Raw genomic sequence first — 15,594 nt, 5'->3', positions numbered from 1 at the left:
GCCCACCCGCGTCCGAGGCCACGCCCCCGGGCTCCGGACGCCGCGTTTCCTCCGAGGTCCCGAGACGCCGGGCCTTGGCCCCGCCCCCGGACGAGGCCCCGCCCCCGAGGCCCCGCCCCCGAGGCCCCGCCCCGCGGCTTGAAGCGGCTCGGGCTGGGGCGGCCTCGGAGTCGCGCGCGGGGCGTGGGGCGGTGCTGGGCGGCGGAGCCGGGGCGAGCTCGACGCCGGGACTGTCCAGGGAGGCGTAGCGCAGCGCAGCGCGGCGGGAGCCGTCAGCCCGAGCAGCCGGAGCAGGAGCGCCGCCGCCGCCGTCGCCGTCCAGGGAGCGCCGCCGAGCCGGCCATGGCGCTGTCGATGCCGCTGAACGGACTGAAGGAGGAGGACAAAGAGCCCGTCATCGAGCTCTTCGTCAAGGTGAGCGCTCCCCGCCGGCCCGCCGCGCCGAGCCCCCGCCGTCCGCGCTGCCCGCCGGGGGGTGGGGGGCGGCGTCCGGGACGCTCCCCGGACGCTCCCCGGACGCTCCCCGGACGCGCCCCGCTGCGCCCCCGCGCGGCGCCCGCCCGGCCCTGGACGCTGCTCCCGCGCCCCCGGCCCATTGTCTCCGGCCCACCCGCGCCTTCCCGCCGCCCAGGCCGCTCCGAGGAGCCCGGGCCGCCCCGGGACCCCGCGAAGCCCGCGCGCCGAGCCACCGCCACCGCCTCCGCCTCTGCCTCCGTCTGCGGCCGCGCGGGCTCCGGCGCACGCCCGACCGTCGTCCCGCGCCTGGGTGGGACGCGCGGCTGCCCCGGGCCCGGGCGGGGGTGGCCGGTCACCCCGACCCCCGCCCCGCCCCGCCCCGCTCCCGCCGCCAGACGGCGAACCCAAGTTCTGGGAACGCTTTCTGGAAGAGCATTTCCCTTCGCGCCGGCGTGAAACTCTAACTTTAATTTTCGATGCAATCTTTTTTTTTTTTTTTTTTTTTTAATAAAGAGCAGACATTCCAGGGCTTCCGGAAAAGACCGAGATTCCCAACTTGGGTTTTCCTGTCTTAGGTATTTTACCACCGTCTGGGTCTCTTGTTGCTCAGACTCAGAGTGGATTGTATGATGCAACCTTTTGGCTGCTCCCCTCGGTGTTGCTGCCTCGGGGAGAGATGGTGTGTGTGCCCTTTTTTGTTTTGAAAGAAAAATTGATGAAGGAAAGAGTTCATGACTTGCTGGGGCTTTAAAATGTTGATTTTCCCCTCTGGTCCCTTCAGTTTTTGTATCCTGGAACTACCTTATTTGCTTGCAGATATTGCCCCTATCGGTTTTCTGTTTTCTTTCATATATATATATATTTTTTTTCATTTTAGCAAAGGAGAGAGAAGTTATGAACATCTGGCTCCTGCCTCCCGCAAAACTTCAAAATCCTTGAGATCACAGTCGCTTTCGCAGGCTTATTCAGAGCCGGGCTCCGAATTGGAAAGTTAATAGGAATCAAGAGCAGTTTTTTTGTTTTTCTCCCCCCCGCCCCCCCCTCCGCTCGCCCCGAGTTTTTATTTTAAAGAAGGGAAGATACTGAAGGGTGTGTTTTGAGAGATGGGAGAGGAGACTTGATCAGACCAGTGTTCTGGATTTTCTTAAAAAAAAAAAAAAAAAAAAAAAAAAAAGATTTTCCTTCCGTTTTTAGGTGTTAGAAACATTTTGGTATGGGGAACTGGAAAAGCAGACAGGTATTGAACCCCCAGAATGTCTTAGAAAATTCTGTTTGTTTGGTTGGCAGATACAGTGCTGTGAAGTGCAGAGGATGTAGGAAGGAACCTGAAATGAGAGCAAGTGTGACGGGTGGAAGGCAAAGGGGTGGGTCACAGGTCAGTGTTCAAAGAATTTTACTGAGCTAGGAATAGGAAGGAATTTTTTTAAAAAAAGATTTTATTTTTTTATATTCATGAGAAACACAGAGAGGCAGAGACAGATAGGCAGAGGGAGAAGCAGGCTGCCTATGAGGAGCCTGGTGTGGGACTCAATCCCAGGACCATGGGATCATGACTTAAGCCAAAGGCAGACCCTCAACCACTGAGCCACCTAGGTGCCCCAAGAAGGGATTTCCATAAACTCTAAAGCACTGTATCAACTAAATTCTAAAAAAAACACCCCATGATACTAATGGTGAAACTTTAGAAGTAGCATTAAATTTAGAACCAGATAGGGATACTATCAGTAATCGTTTCTTTTCAGCCTTGTACTGGAGGTCCTAGCCAATACAACAAGATAAGAAAAAGAAATGAGTGTATGAATGAGAAGGGAAGAGACCAAGTGCTTAATGCTTTGTTTTCTATTAATTTAACCCTTCAATTAGGAGAGGGACATGGTGCATTGTTTCTCAGACTTGAGTGATTTCATACTGCTGCCCAGTTTTCCATTTTGTGTTGGATATATATTATTTACTAAATATATCTTGCAGTGATATCTTAAACTGATTAGTGATTAAATTTCTTCTATGCATAACTATTAAAATATTATAAATATTTTATAATATTTATAAATATATAAAATATAAATATTATAACTATTAAAATAAGAAACGTTGTGATCCACCTACAAGTATTCTGCTTACCACTAATTGTTAGCCTTTTTCAACAGGGCTTGGTGGCAGAGACGTAGGGTTCAAGTCACAGTTCTGTACTCACTGGGCAAGTTGTTTTCCCTTTCTGAGACTTATTTTCTTCATTTGTGAAATAAGAGGCAAAATGTTTACGGCTGCCCTGTGATTCTGCATGGGTAAGACATTGATTACTGATATAAACCAGGATAGTTGTTTCAAAGGCCAGGTAAATTGTGGTAAAAACTCTTTTTGTTGTTGTTGTTCAAGAGTATTCTTGATTTCTTCTCGAAACCTGTATATGGGAAATGCAAATGGGGGAAGACATCCTGGTAAATATAGTTATTTTGAAAGCAGTAAGGGGGCAGAGGCTATGGTTGTCCAGCATGGTATGTTAACTGTTAATTATTCTGCCAAGAGGTATCGAGTTTGTAGCCAAAAACTATGATCTACACGTAAAGCATATGAGTGAAAAGGATGTTGAGCTTCCCTGTTTAGGTAGCTTTAAATTTAAGAAAAATAGGATGGGACCTTCCTGATTGGACTCACAGCTACATTGCTTTCCTGATGAGTGTTGTTTGTGGAGTTCTTTGCCCCTGAGGCCAGTGGTTCCCCATCACCTGGATAAGAGCAGTTCTCCATTTGTGCTTCTGGTTTACCCCAACACCCAGAGGGTAGGATATTCTCCCAGTAATAAAAGAAACTTAAAAGGCAGTCATCTTCAACAGTGGGAATGTCTTCTTCCCCCATCAAGAGGGGCCTGGCAGGTGTGTATATATTTTGATATACCAGCTCTAGTTGGGAACTACTAACTGATAGGGTGAAGTTCGGATCCTTTAGCAAGGGTATAAGGTCCCTTATAAATGAAATGTAATTAAAATTTCTAGTCTAGTTTGTCCACTTACTAGTTGTGTGTCCCAGGACACACTACTTAAACCTTTTGGTGTCTCATCTGTACAGTTAGGATTTTTTTTTAATTTTTTTATTTTTATTTATGATAGTCCCACAGAGAGAGAGAGAGAGAGAGGCAGAGACATAGGCAGAGGGAGAAGCAGGCTCCATGCACCGGGAGCCCGACGTGGGATTCGATCCCGGGTCTCCAGGATTGTGCCCTGGGCCAAAGGCAGGCGCCAAACTGCTGCGCCACCCAGGGATCCATACAGTTAGGATATTAATGGACCAAGCTCCTAGGAATAAATTAGTTGATATATGGAGCATGTAACAAGCTTAAAACAGTTTCTGATTCACAGGAAATAGATGCTAAGTGTCTGTCATTTTGTATGTGCATATTTATGTGCACTTCCTCCCTTCTAAATAAACAGTAAATTCCTTGAAGGTAAAGTTGTATATTGTTCTAAGTGCCTGGAAAATAAGAGGATACCCAATGTTTGAAATGAGATTGTTTCCTTTCTTCTTAGCATGTTGCTGTTTATATATGTGTCTGATATGCTTTGGAATTGGGAACTACTTACTTAGATCCTTGTAGTCTGAGTCTCAAACCTTGATCCTTTGCTTCTAAAACCTCATGTGGTTTTATCTACCTACTTTTCCTCCCTCCAGTTTGTAGTACTTCTAGTCTTTTCATATACCTGCCATATATTCCACCAGTATTTCTTCTTGGCCGTGTTCAGAATTTGGGAACCAAGATTTCTGTATTAAGTAAAAATATTAATTATTGTACCACATAATGAGAGAAATTAGAAAGAGACTGGATTTTTGTTTCCTTCTTTGGCTTGCATAAGCTCAACTCTTGTTGGCACTGCTGCCTCCCCAGGCCCACTAGGAGCTTTGGTATGATGTGATGATGGTATTTCTGATCTCAACATAGAACGGGCCCCTTTGTCGAGTTTAGTTTTATGGACTGGAATTTATTTATTTAAAGATTGATTTATTAGGGATCCCTGGGTGGCGCAGCGGTTTGGCGCCTGCCTTCGGCCCAGGGCGCGATCCTGGAGACCCGGGATCGAATCCCACGTCGGGCTCCCGGTGCATGGAGCCTGCTTCTCCCTCTGCCTGTGTCTCTGCCTCTCTCTCTCTCTCTCTCTGTGACTATCATAAATAAATAAAAAAAAAAATTAAAAAAAAAAAAAAAAAAAATAAAGATTGATTTATTAGAGAGAGCACGTGTGTGCATGTATGCCTGCATAAGCAGGGGCAGAAGGAGAGAGAAACAGGCTGCCTGCTGAGTGCAGAGCTCAGACATGGGGCTTAATCCCATGACCCTGAGATCACCACCTCAGCCAAAAACCAAGAGATGGGATGCTCACCTGACTGAGCCACCAAGGTGCCCCGTATGGGCTGGAATTTAAATTTATTGGTGCTTGGTGCACAATTTTGAACTGGGACAATCAATTTTGGCAGTGGTCACTAAACTGCTGGGATTGGGGTGTGGTTGTAAAAAATTAATCTGGTGCAGGGTGGCATAACACACAAGAATAACTATTTCTTTTGGGATATTTGGCAGGATTTCCAGGGTGCACAGACCCTGGAGCCAGACTGCTTGTCTTGAATCTCACTTCTGGTAGTGTGTCAGGCAAGTTTCTTAAGTTCTCAGTGCCTCAATTTCCTGACCTCTAATATCAGGATAATAATAATAATAATAACAACACTTTTATAGGGTTGCTGAAGGGATTAACTGCTAATCTGTATGTATTAATTAGGGTAGTCTGAGCTGCTTTAATAAATAATTCACCCCAAACAATAATTCAAACAAGATGGAAGTTTATTTCCTTTCTTACTTAGCAGTCGAGGGAGAATGTTTTAGATGGTGGGGTGGTGTTCTTCCTTAGACTCATTTAGGGACCAAAGCTATTAACAGCTTGTTTTGCCATCAACCCCCAGAGCATTGAACTCCATGAAGCTGTCAAAGCTGGTGGCTGGGAAGTCCTGGTTATAGCCAGTGGGAGGTGGAGAATATGTAGATGGCGCGTGTCTCTTAAGGGCCCTAGCCCAGAAGTCCTGCTTGTCGTTTCCTTTCTTATTCTGCTGGGGAGAACTTGATCACGTGCCTCCATCTAAGTGCAAGGAATGCTGGGAAATGTGATCTAGCCATACCATACTATGAAAAGCATTAGCAATAGACTGATTTTTGTTGTTGATGACAATAGTCTTTTTTTTTTTGTGATTTATTTATTTATTTATTTTTTTAGTGAAAGTGTGCTTAAATGTGGGCTTCATTAATGGGATTCAAAGGATTCTGTAAATCCTTGAAATTACATGAAAAATTCTATGTGAGTCTCCCCCCCCCGCCCCCCCCCCCCCCCCCCCCCCCGGGGATTCTTGACACAAGGTTTAAGAACCATTGTTTTAAAAAAGTAGATGGTGGAGTTCTGATTGTCAGGCATAATTCATAAAAGCAAGGTGTGTAAAAGAAGGATTTGGACTAGACCATCATTAAGATCACCACTATCTGATTATATGTGACTTATAGCATTTATTGGAATGAATTAAGTGCTTTAATGCAGAATTAGGTACTATGGAAGATATAAGAAATTATTAAACATTCCCCATCTTTAGTTTTATAAATTTTATTGGAAAGAAAACAGCACAAAATGGTGCATGCTTAAGGAATCAAGTATAATTCATATTAAGTTAAGAGATAGGGGAAAGATGGAAGTAGATTTGGACTTGACCTTAAAAAAGTGGGTGGACTAGGTGGATCAGGAAATAGCCAAGAATGTTAGTTTTGACATTATTTGTAAACTCATTATTCAAGAAATAATAGATAGATTGATACTTTTGAAAGAAGGAGGAGTACCGGGGTGGCTCAGTGGTTGAGCATCTGCCTTTGGCTCAGGTTGTGATCCTGAGGTCCTGAGATCAAGTCCCACATCAGGCTCCCTGCAGGGAGCTGTTTATGTCTCTGCCTTGCTCTGTGTCTCTCATGAATAAATAAAATCTTAGAAAAGAAAAGAAAAGAGAGAAAGAGCGAGCAAAGGAGCCAGGAATGATTCAGATTTATAGTGCCAAGGAGACAAGTTATTTAAAAGTTGGAGATGAGACTTCTAAAACCTAACTTAGCTTTTTGCTCATACTTAAAATTTTCCCAGCCTCGTTTGTTCTGTTGACACTCCCTATGATTTTTTTTGGATTGCTGTCTCTTCAACGGTTTCTCAGTGGCATTTGGGAGGGTGCAGTTGTACCACACAGCTGGGCAAACCCTCAACTCTTGCCAGTATAAAGTGAGTTCTGTATATTTTGTATCAGGGGCAGTCTTCAGTCTCCTTTTTTAACACAAATAGGGAGTGATGCTGAGGACTTTGTTCTTATAATTGAACAAAAATGAATTCAACATTAAGACAGTGTTACCTTGGATCTAATGGGTTTGCCATTCCTTTGAGGTTTCCAGAGGGGAAAATTCAGGAGATAAAAATGAATGTAAACTGTGAAGTTAATGGGAACTCTATTCTTTTCACATGTCTCACCTATTCCTCAAGACCTAACAGTGCTACTCTTTGCAAAGGCCAAGGTCATGATTTTGATTAACTATAAAGTTATATAAAGAATGGACCCCAAATGGGGAAGAGACAAGATGCTGCTGAGGTAGGGGGCTGAACCAATGAGAAGCCTAATACAGTGTGAATAATGATAGGAAAGAGTCTGTGGGGAGGACCTGCCTGTTCCTGAAAATTATGTTTAGTTTGAAAGGATGCTTACAGAGATGTCAAGAAGCCAGTAAAAGATGATGAGCAAGACTTTCCCACTTCCTGTTTCATTAGTGCTATGGATCCTCAGTGTCAGGTGTCTCCTGGTTAGAGAATTAGTGAGTCCATAAAAGGGAAATGTGTTAGACAGGATGGGAAGTGTGATTAAGCATTAATTAAGATTTCAATCAAGTAGGGTATGTTAAGATGAGTTTACTCATTTTAGAGACTCTTGTGGAGAATGGAAAGAGTGTTTCTAAAGGAAAATAACATCAAGATCATGATTACAAACCTTCCAAGTATGAATGAACAAGGATCTAAATTTAATTCAGGGCATCAGTTGGTGAATTCTCTTGAACTTTTAATCCTGTGGTCTTTTTTTGTGACTTGGCTTTTGTCCCTCAGTGCTTAGTACTGAGTATTGGTATAAGGAATATCAATTAGCCTTGTTTGGTTTCTGTTTTTTTTCCCCTTTTATTTAAAACCAGGAGGCTGTATTAGTTTAAATTTATGAAAGTAACAACTTAACATAGGTAAGTAAGACCATGTGAAAGTTATACCGAAGATAGACTAGGAGTATCTTACATTTTAATGGTTTATGTTTTTGAAGAAGTAACAATATTAGAACCAGGGCTAGATATTGACCTGAGTTCATGCATTTATTTTGTTTCATAGATTTTTGTTTTGCCTTTTTTTTTTTTTTTTCCAAAAGAGGCTTGTTTTGTTTTTTGTTTTTTGTTTGTTTTTAAGAGGGAGGGAAAAGGAGAGGGGTAGGGACAGAGGGAGATGAGAGAGAGACTCTTAAGCAGGCTGGGCTCAATCTTACAACTCTAGGATTATGACCTGAGCTGAAATGAAGACTCAGACATTTAACCAACTGAGCCACCCAGGCACCCTTAAAGGTTTCGCTTTTTAACATAATCTCTGCATCCAGTGTGGGGCTCAAACCCACAACCCTGAGTTCAAGAGTAACATTTTCCACTGACTGAGCCAGCCAGCATACCCCCACCCTTATTTGTTGTTGTTGCTTTTCTTAGGCTTAAATACAGTGTGGCTCTAAGTAAGCAGTATAACAGATTTCTTCGCCCTCACCTTTTTCTTTCTGTGACAAAATTATTACAACTTTATATGTGCAATAACTCATTCTTATGAAAAGGATTTCGTTTTCATTACAGTAGGGTTATAAACATATCAATCGTCTGTGATAATTTAAGTATTGGATTTTACCACCACACCACATAGCTATTTATTTGTATGTATGAGAGAAGAAAGAAAGAATCTGAGCAAACATTGGAGAACAGAAAAGCAACCAGTTGGGTGAAAGCTGAAGTCATGAAGAACTTTCAAGGATGTGTGAGTTCTGTGCTAGTTTTCCTCTGCTAACAAACATTTCCTTTGTTTTGGAGATGGAGACCAACAGAGTGGTAGGTGACTAGAGGGAAAGTCATTAAAAACTGAATACAAACTGAAGTCAACCGTCACTCTACTAAGGAAGCTGGCAGAGTGGTAGCCATGACAATGGGCAGACTAATAGGCAGATTGGGAGAAAAAGAAGGTATTTGGACTTAAGAAATGAAATTTTGGCCTTGAACATACAAATATTCAAGATGGATTTGAAAATTTTTCTAAGAAATAACTTAGGAAGAGTGTGCAGTTTTATATTCCTTGATGTTCTCATTTACAGTATATTTTAGTTAACACAGAGATCCAGAGTTTTAGCTTAAAAATATTGAGGGCTTGTTGATTCTTCACTAAACTCTGTAAAAACTGTTGCTAGCCATCAGTAACACAAGCTTTATTTATGTTTTGCCGTTATCCACAGGACCTTTGGTTACAAATATACTGTTTTTTTTTTAACCACTTAGCATAAGTAGTATCTAATTTTTGTCTGCTTTCTTTTAAATAATGGCTCCCAATTTGGAAAGTAATGTTGTTTCTTTTCTGCTTCCTAGTATATTCATTTTATATGTAATGGGCTCTTTATAAGTGTTTTTTCCTCCAGTTGTACAAGCCACATGCATTTATTGTAGACAACCTAGAAAACACAGAAAAGTACACATAAAATTACTCATTACCCCTTCTTTGGAAATGGCTGCTATTGCTATTTTGTTATATGTCATAGTCTTTTTTTTTTTTGTCATAGTCTTTTCCATAAACTTGCATGAATTATTGATGAGACTGTAATATTTTAATGTTCTTCATAACAGCAAAACACGTGAATGAAAAATGAAGCCCAGTCTAGTATGTAAATGTATTGAGTTGTGAGTTGGTTTAAAGGAAATATACTTTATTTCATTTTTTTTCAAAGAAACTCCGATTGTATCTGATTTTATCTTCCTAATGGTGCTAAAAGAGCATTTGCCATGTTTGATCTTTGCTGGAAGAAAGGAAGCTTTTTTGTTGTTGGGAAATTTGCTAATACCTAGAATGCTCAGAATAGATATTGAATAAATATTGATTTGAAGGTGGGCTGTTCCTTTATATTCTTTTTTTTTTTTTTTTTTTAATTTTTTTTATTTATTTATGATAGGCACACAGTGAGAGAGAGAGAGGCAGAGACACAGGCAGAGGGAGAAGCAGGCTCCATGCACCGGGAGCCTGATGTGGGATTCGATCCCGGATCTCCGGGATCGCGCCCTGGGCCAAAGGCAGGCGCTAAACCGCTGCGCCACCCAGGGATCCCTCCTTTATATTCTTTAGGAGAAATTCGTTCTGAAAATCCAAAATATTTTTTAGTATTAATTTTCCCCTTGAATCTTGTAATAAGTGCCCATTTTATAGTTAGAGGATATAAGACACAATCTTTGTCTAGAAATGACCCAGCACAGTATAGGGATATTAGCAGAAGCATATGTTAATTGAATACATTCCATGCGGTAAGTGCTGGAGAGGGACGACTGGGTGACTCAGCGGTTGAGCATATACCTTTGGCTCAGGACGTGATCTTGGGATCCAGGATCCAGTCCCACATGGGGCTCCTTGCAGGAAGCCTGCATCTCCCTCACCTGTGTCTCTGCTTCTCTCTCTCTCTCTCTCTCTCTCTCTGTCTCTCATGAATAAATAAATAAGATCTTAAAAAAAAAAAGTAAGTGCTAGAGAGATAAAAGAAATAAGAGAGCAGGTCTCTGGTCTTCAAGGAGCTCACTGTATAGCCTAATGGACAGTCAGCAGATGACTAAATGAGTCATGGTTGATAGCTTTTTCCCATATAGTATAGTGACTTTTTGTCTTGTACTTTTAAAAATCCAGTTGACGGGTACCTGGGTGGCTCAGCCGGCTCAGTGTCTGGCTCTTGATTTCTGCTCAAGTTATGATCTCAGGGTGGTGAAATCAAGCCCTGTGTTGGTTTCTGTGCTGGGTGTGGAGCCTGCCTAAGATTCTCTCCTTCTCCCTCTTTCCCCCACCTCTTAAAAAAAAATTCCATTTGAATTAAGACCTTAAGAAATGATTTATGTGACAACCTAAATGAACTAAATGGCTTAGAGATGAGTGAAATATTTGTGTTGTATGCTGACAGATGAAGGGTAGTTAGTATTATGGAATCTGCTAAGTATGGTGTAGTATCAGTTGTTCAAAGAAACTTGTATCTTTTCCCTCAATCATTTAGTTATATGTTAATATTCTGTAATTTTAATCTAAAATAAAACTGATACTTCTTGTCTGGACTGTTAAGTGGATCCTACTTTCTCTAGTTGTTTACTGAATTAGATACAACTCCTTGATCTGGCAGTCAGAGTCTTTCAGATCATGACCCAGCTATGTTTCCAGTCTTATCTCTCACAGCAGCTGCAAATTTACCTCATGTCCTAGCTAGACTTAACCTGAACGTGCCCTGTACTTCTCTGCCTTCATGTAAGATTTTTGCTGGTGTTTCCTTCATTTGAAATATCTTTGACTTCTCTGACCCCTCCCCCACCTCCAATTTCTGCCTGTCAGAATAATAATCATTCTTTTTTTCATTCAGTCATTGAACAAATATTGAGGTAGTGTTGTGGTGGCTTGGCTACATCAAGGAACATCATGGAGTTCATATTCAGGTGGGGGAGGCAAAGAATAAATGTATGTCTACCAGTGGTAAGTGCTATGAGGGAAACTGAAATAGGGTAAGGAGCATGGAGAATGGTAGAGGTTGCTAATTTTTTTTTTTTTTTTAAGATTTTAGTTATTTAAAAAATTTTTTTTTTATTTATTCATGAGACACACACAGAGAGAGAGAGAGAGAGAGAGAGAGAGAGGCAGAGACATAGGCAGAGGGAGAAGCAGGCTCCATGCAAGGAGCCGGACGTGGGACTTGATCCTGGGTCTCCAGGATCACGCCCTGGGCTGAAGGCAGTGCTAAACCGCAGAGCCACCTGGGCTGCACCAAAGGTTTTAGTTATTTATTCATGAGAGACACAGAGAGAGGCAGAGACATAGGCAGAGAGAGAAGCAGACTCCCCGTGGTGAGCCTGATGCAGGACTTGATTCCAGAACCCTGGGATCACGACTTGAGCCAAAGGCAGATGCTCAACCACTGAGCCACCCAGGTGTCCCAGGGGTGCTAGTTTTGATATAATAAGATGTTTGGATAGCTCTGCAGAGAATAACATATAGGGAGGCATGGTCAGAAGTAGGGAGACCAATTAGGTGTCTGTTTAGTCGTTCAGGCAAAAGATAGTGGCTTGGGCTCAGGAGAGAAGAAGTCTGATTTTGGGTGTATTTTTAAGATGGAGATAACAGGATTTCCTGATGTGGAATATGAGAGGAAGAGGAGTCAAAGATGATTCTGAGATTTTCATTCTGAAGAAATTATAGAATGATGAAGTTGCTTTAATTGAGAAGGGGAAGGCTGTGCAGAGCTAGTTCTGACCGAGAGGAGATCAGGATTTTAGTTTTTGACATGTTGCATTTGAGTATGTTAAGACCTCATGTAATCTGTAGTCTAGTGAGACAGGCACATATTAAATATACACATAAAGACAGTATATAATTACATTAAGGACAAGGGTAGGGCATCTTGAGAAGGAGTGACAGGAAATCCATATAAATGGAAGCTGAGTGGGGCATTCTCTGAGAAATGACATGTAGGATGGATAGTGATTAGGAGAAGAATGAGGAAAAGAGGATTCCAGGCTAGAGGAATTGACATATGGAAAGGCTGGAAATATTCAACAAATTCTTCTTATTTTAAATATTTTATTTATTTATTCATGAGAGACCGAGAAAGAGAGGCAGAGACATAGGCAGAGGGAGAAGCAGGCTCCTTGTGGGGAGCCTGATGTGGGACTAGATCCCAGTACCCTGGGATCATGATCTGAGCCAAAGGCAGATGCTCAACCACTGAGCAACTAAGGCACCCTCAATATTTTTGTTAGAGAATACAACTGGAATAGAACAAAACTGAGGTGCAGAGTTGAAGTATAGATGGGTCACATCATGGAGGTCTTTGTAGGTCATGTGAATTTTATCCCTAGGAAAAAGGAACAGTTCTCAAAATGGTATAAGCAAGGGAGTGCAGTGGTTTGATGTGCATTTTAAGATGAGTAGTGTGGCTACTCTGAAAAAGGAATTGAAAAGGAGAGAGAGGTAAGGGTGGAAATAAGGCAAACTATACGGAGCCCATTGTAGTTGAGAAAGAGATGATGGCTTGGATTAGGGTGGTGATGGGGAGAAGAGAATGGATTTGAAATAAATGTCGAAGGTGGAGTCTAGGAACATATTGAAAGAGTTGTGAGTTTCAATCAGAATCACTGGTTGGTAGCAGTGCCTTTTATTGAGATGTAGGAGGAGCAGACAATATTCAGGTTTTCACTTGAGTTTGATGACTGAGATGTCAAGTGGAGACATTTAGTAGAAAGTTGGATAAAGAAGATCTGAAGTTCAGAAGTCGAGATGGGGTGGAGAAGTTTGGGCCTTGATACATATATGTGATATTTATGTGGAATTGAAAGCGTCTGAGATCATGCAGTGGGTGAATGAGGGGTAGTGGGGAGAATGCCCAGGACCAAGTTCTAAGGAACTCTCAACACTTAAAAGGTTTGCACATTAGAGGAGAAGCTGGAGGAGAGGAGAGAGGAGGACTGTAAGAGTGAAGTGCCAACAAAGCCAGGAGAGGCTTTTAAGGAGGGAGTGGCCCTTTGTGTCAAGTAAGATGAATGTCTATTTGATTTATCAGCTTGGAAGTCATTGGTAGCACTGTAGCAGCTTTGGTGAGGTCCTGGTAGGGAGGCCAGAATGGAGGAGGGAGGTGGGAGAGGGAGTAGAAGCAAGAGGAGAGGCAATGTGTAAAGCCTGCACTAACAAAAAACTTGGTGTAAAAGGGACAGGTTCGTAGCCAGAAGGAGATACATTTTAAGGGGAGGCATTTTTAAGAATTATGAGCTGAAAAAGGTATACCATCAGGTTAGAGGGGAAAATCTTTCCCAAGGGAGTCATCATAATTCACTGAGATGCCTTTTCCACTTCGAGGAAAGTCTGTTTTGTGTGTATTTAGAATAGATGCACTTACTACCATTGATTGATTTTTCTTTTGCATTCCCCAGATGCATGAGATAGAGCGAATACACGGAAGAGTAATTTATACTTAGTTGAAACAACATAAACATTTATGGGGTGCTTTCTATGTGCCAGGTACTGTGTCAACTGTATTACTTGTATTAACTCAGTAAAATGTTTGCTTAAGGAATATACAGAAGCTTTTCCCCCCTTGCACAAGGTTGATTTCCAGGGCAGGCAGGTGGGAAAAGAAGAGATAAAATGTATCCTTGGGGAAAAGCAAACGCTTATTAAATTCACGGAAACCTTTGTACAAGAAGCCAGAGAAATAGAATCTGATGCAAATCGCTGGGCTCAGTTCATATTTAGTGCTTGTTATTTTACGTGGAAATGAAGATTTACTTTTTTTTTTTTCTTGCACAATAGAAAAGAGCAAAGGGAAAGTTCACGATTGTGTCCTGTCCCTGAATGTGTGACTTGACAGCCAGTGAGATGAGAGTTGCAGTCACTGTCTTGATGACTCAGCAGGGGTTCCTGTGCTAGATCATGGTGCTGCCTTGGTATTGCTTGTCAAGGTTCTTTCTATGCTTGGTAAGATTTGAGATCCCAAAGTCAAAGCCAGGGAATGATTGTTGACTTGAAGTATCATTCGTGTTCCCTTTGTAGGCACTAAGTAGTCTATTTCAGAGTTGAAGATGGTTATGATTAATATTTCAAGTAGGCAATTGAGTTGTCATTTGGAAGACCGGATCATTGTGTTACACTGTTGTCATACTGTAGTGGTTGAGAGTGTGGTCTTTGGAGCCATAGAGACTATTTCAATCTGGTACTACCTCTTGCTAGCTGCCTTAAGGTCACCACTAGGGTAATGGGTATCTACTTCTTGGGCTTTTGTAAAGATTAAAAGAGTGCAAAACAAAACAAAAAACAACTTAAAATCTGGCATATAGTAAGCATTGTTTGCTTATTATTCCATGGGCTTCTGGAATGCTGAGTTAAGACTGTGTTGGCTCATGGCTAGTTTGTGTGTTCAATACATTGTGGTTTCAATCTCCAGGATGTTACTAAGAATCCTCTACCAGGCTGCCACTGCAAACAAATGGATAGGGAATTTACCATTCTTTATCAGAAGAGCATATTTAGTGTTAAAAAGACACATCCAAGATTAGACTCGAATTTATTCCTGAATTAAGTGAACCGTGATTCTGTTGACACTTTCAAGATAACTAAAGGACATTCAGATTGGACTCTGCCATCTTAGACTCTGCCTCAGCAGCTCTTTCTGAGCTAGTAGCTAAAGCTTAAGAGTCTATTATTAGTAAGAGTGGTTTTCTTCTTTCTTGCTTTCTTTTTTTTTTTTTTTTTGTGAGCGCATAAAAGAATAATCTGTGGCTTATAGGATCTAGTGGTTCTGTGGAAGTACTTTTGAATTACGGATTTGGCAATAATAGCTCCTTGAGCTACTACTATATTTCACTATTCCTTGATTTTTGTGTTATTCGCTTATAAAGTTGAGCTGGTCATATATTAACTGACATTTATCTAATGCTTTCCTTACAGGAAATACAGGCATATTCAGGAGAGTTTAGGTTCTTTCTACGAAATTGAGTTAGTGTAGATTGACAGGTTTTATGCTTAGTAATTTTTAAGGGGTAAGTGCAGAGAGAGTTGAAGTCTAATTCTTAATTTATTTTTAGACCCTAAGATTGTTCTTGTTTTGGGTCTTTTTGTTTTGTTTTTTAAATATTTTTTAAAAAAGATTTTTAATTATTCATGAGAGACACGGAGAGAGGCAGAGACAGGCAGAAAGAGAAGCAGGCTCCATGGAGGGAGCCCGATGTGGAACTCGATCCTGGGACTCCAGGATCATGTCCTGGGCCGAAGGTGAATGCTCAACCGCTGAGCCACCCAGGCA

General features: G+C 41.9%; 1 protein-coding gene across 1 annotated transcript in view; it reads left to right on the top strand.

The window, feature by feature from the left end:
• The first annotated feature begins 157 nt into the window (after positions 1-157).
• CLIC4 (chloride intracellular channel 4) overlaps positions 158-15,594 on the top strand; it is a 70,058-nt gene continuing 54,621 nt past the window's right edge. Inside the window, exon 1 of the mRNA XM_025446901.3 lies at positions 158-414. Within this exon, the coding sequence (XP_025302686.1) occupies positions 343-414 (72 nt within the window). The 5' untranslated portion in view covers positions 158-342. The remainder of the gene's footprint in view (positions 415-15,594) is intronic.

This window comes from Canis lupus, chromosome 2 (genome assembly GCF_003254725.2).
Source record: "Canis lupus dingo isolate Sandy chromosome 2, ASM325472v2, whole genome shotgun sequence".
NCBI lineage: Eukaryota > Metazoa > Chordata > Mammalia > Carnivora > Canidae > Canis > Canis lupus.
Note: the sequence above shows the minus strand (reverse complement) of the source record. Positions and strands in the feature narration are given on the sequence as shown.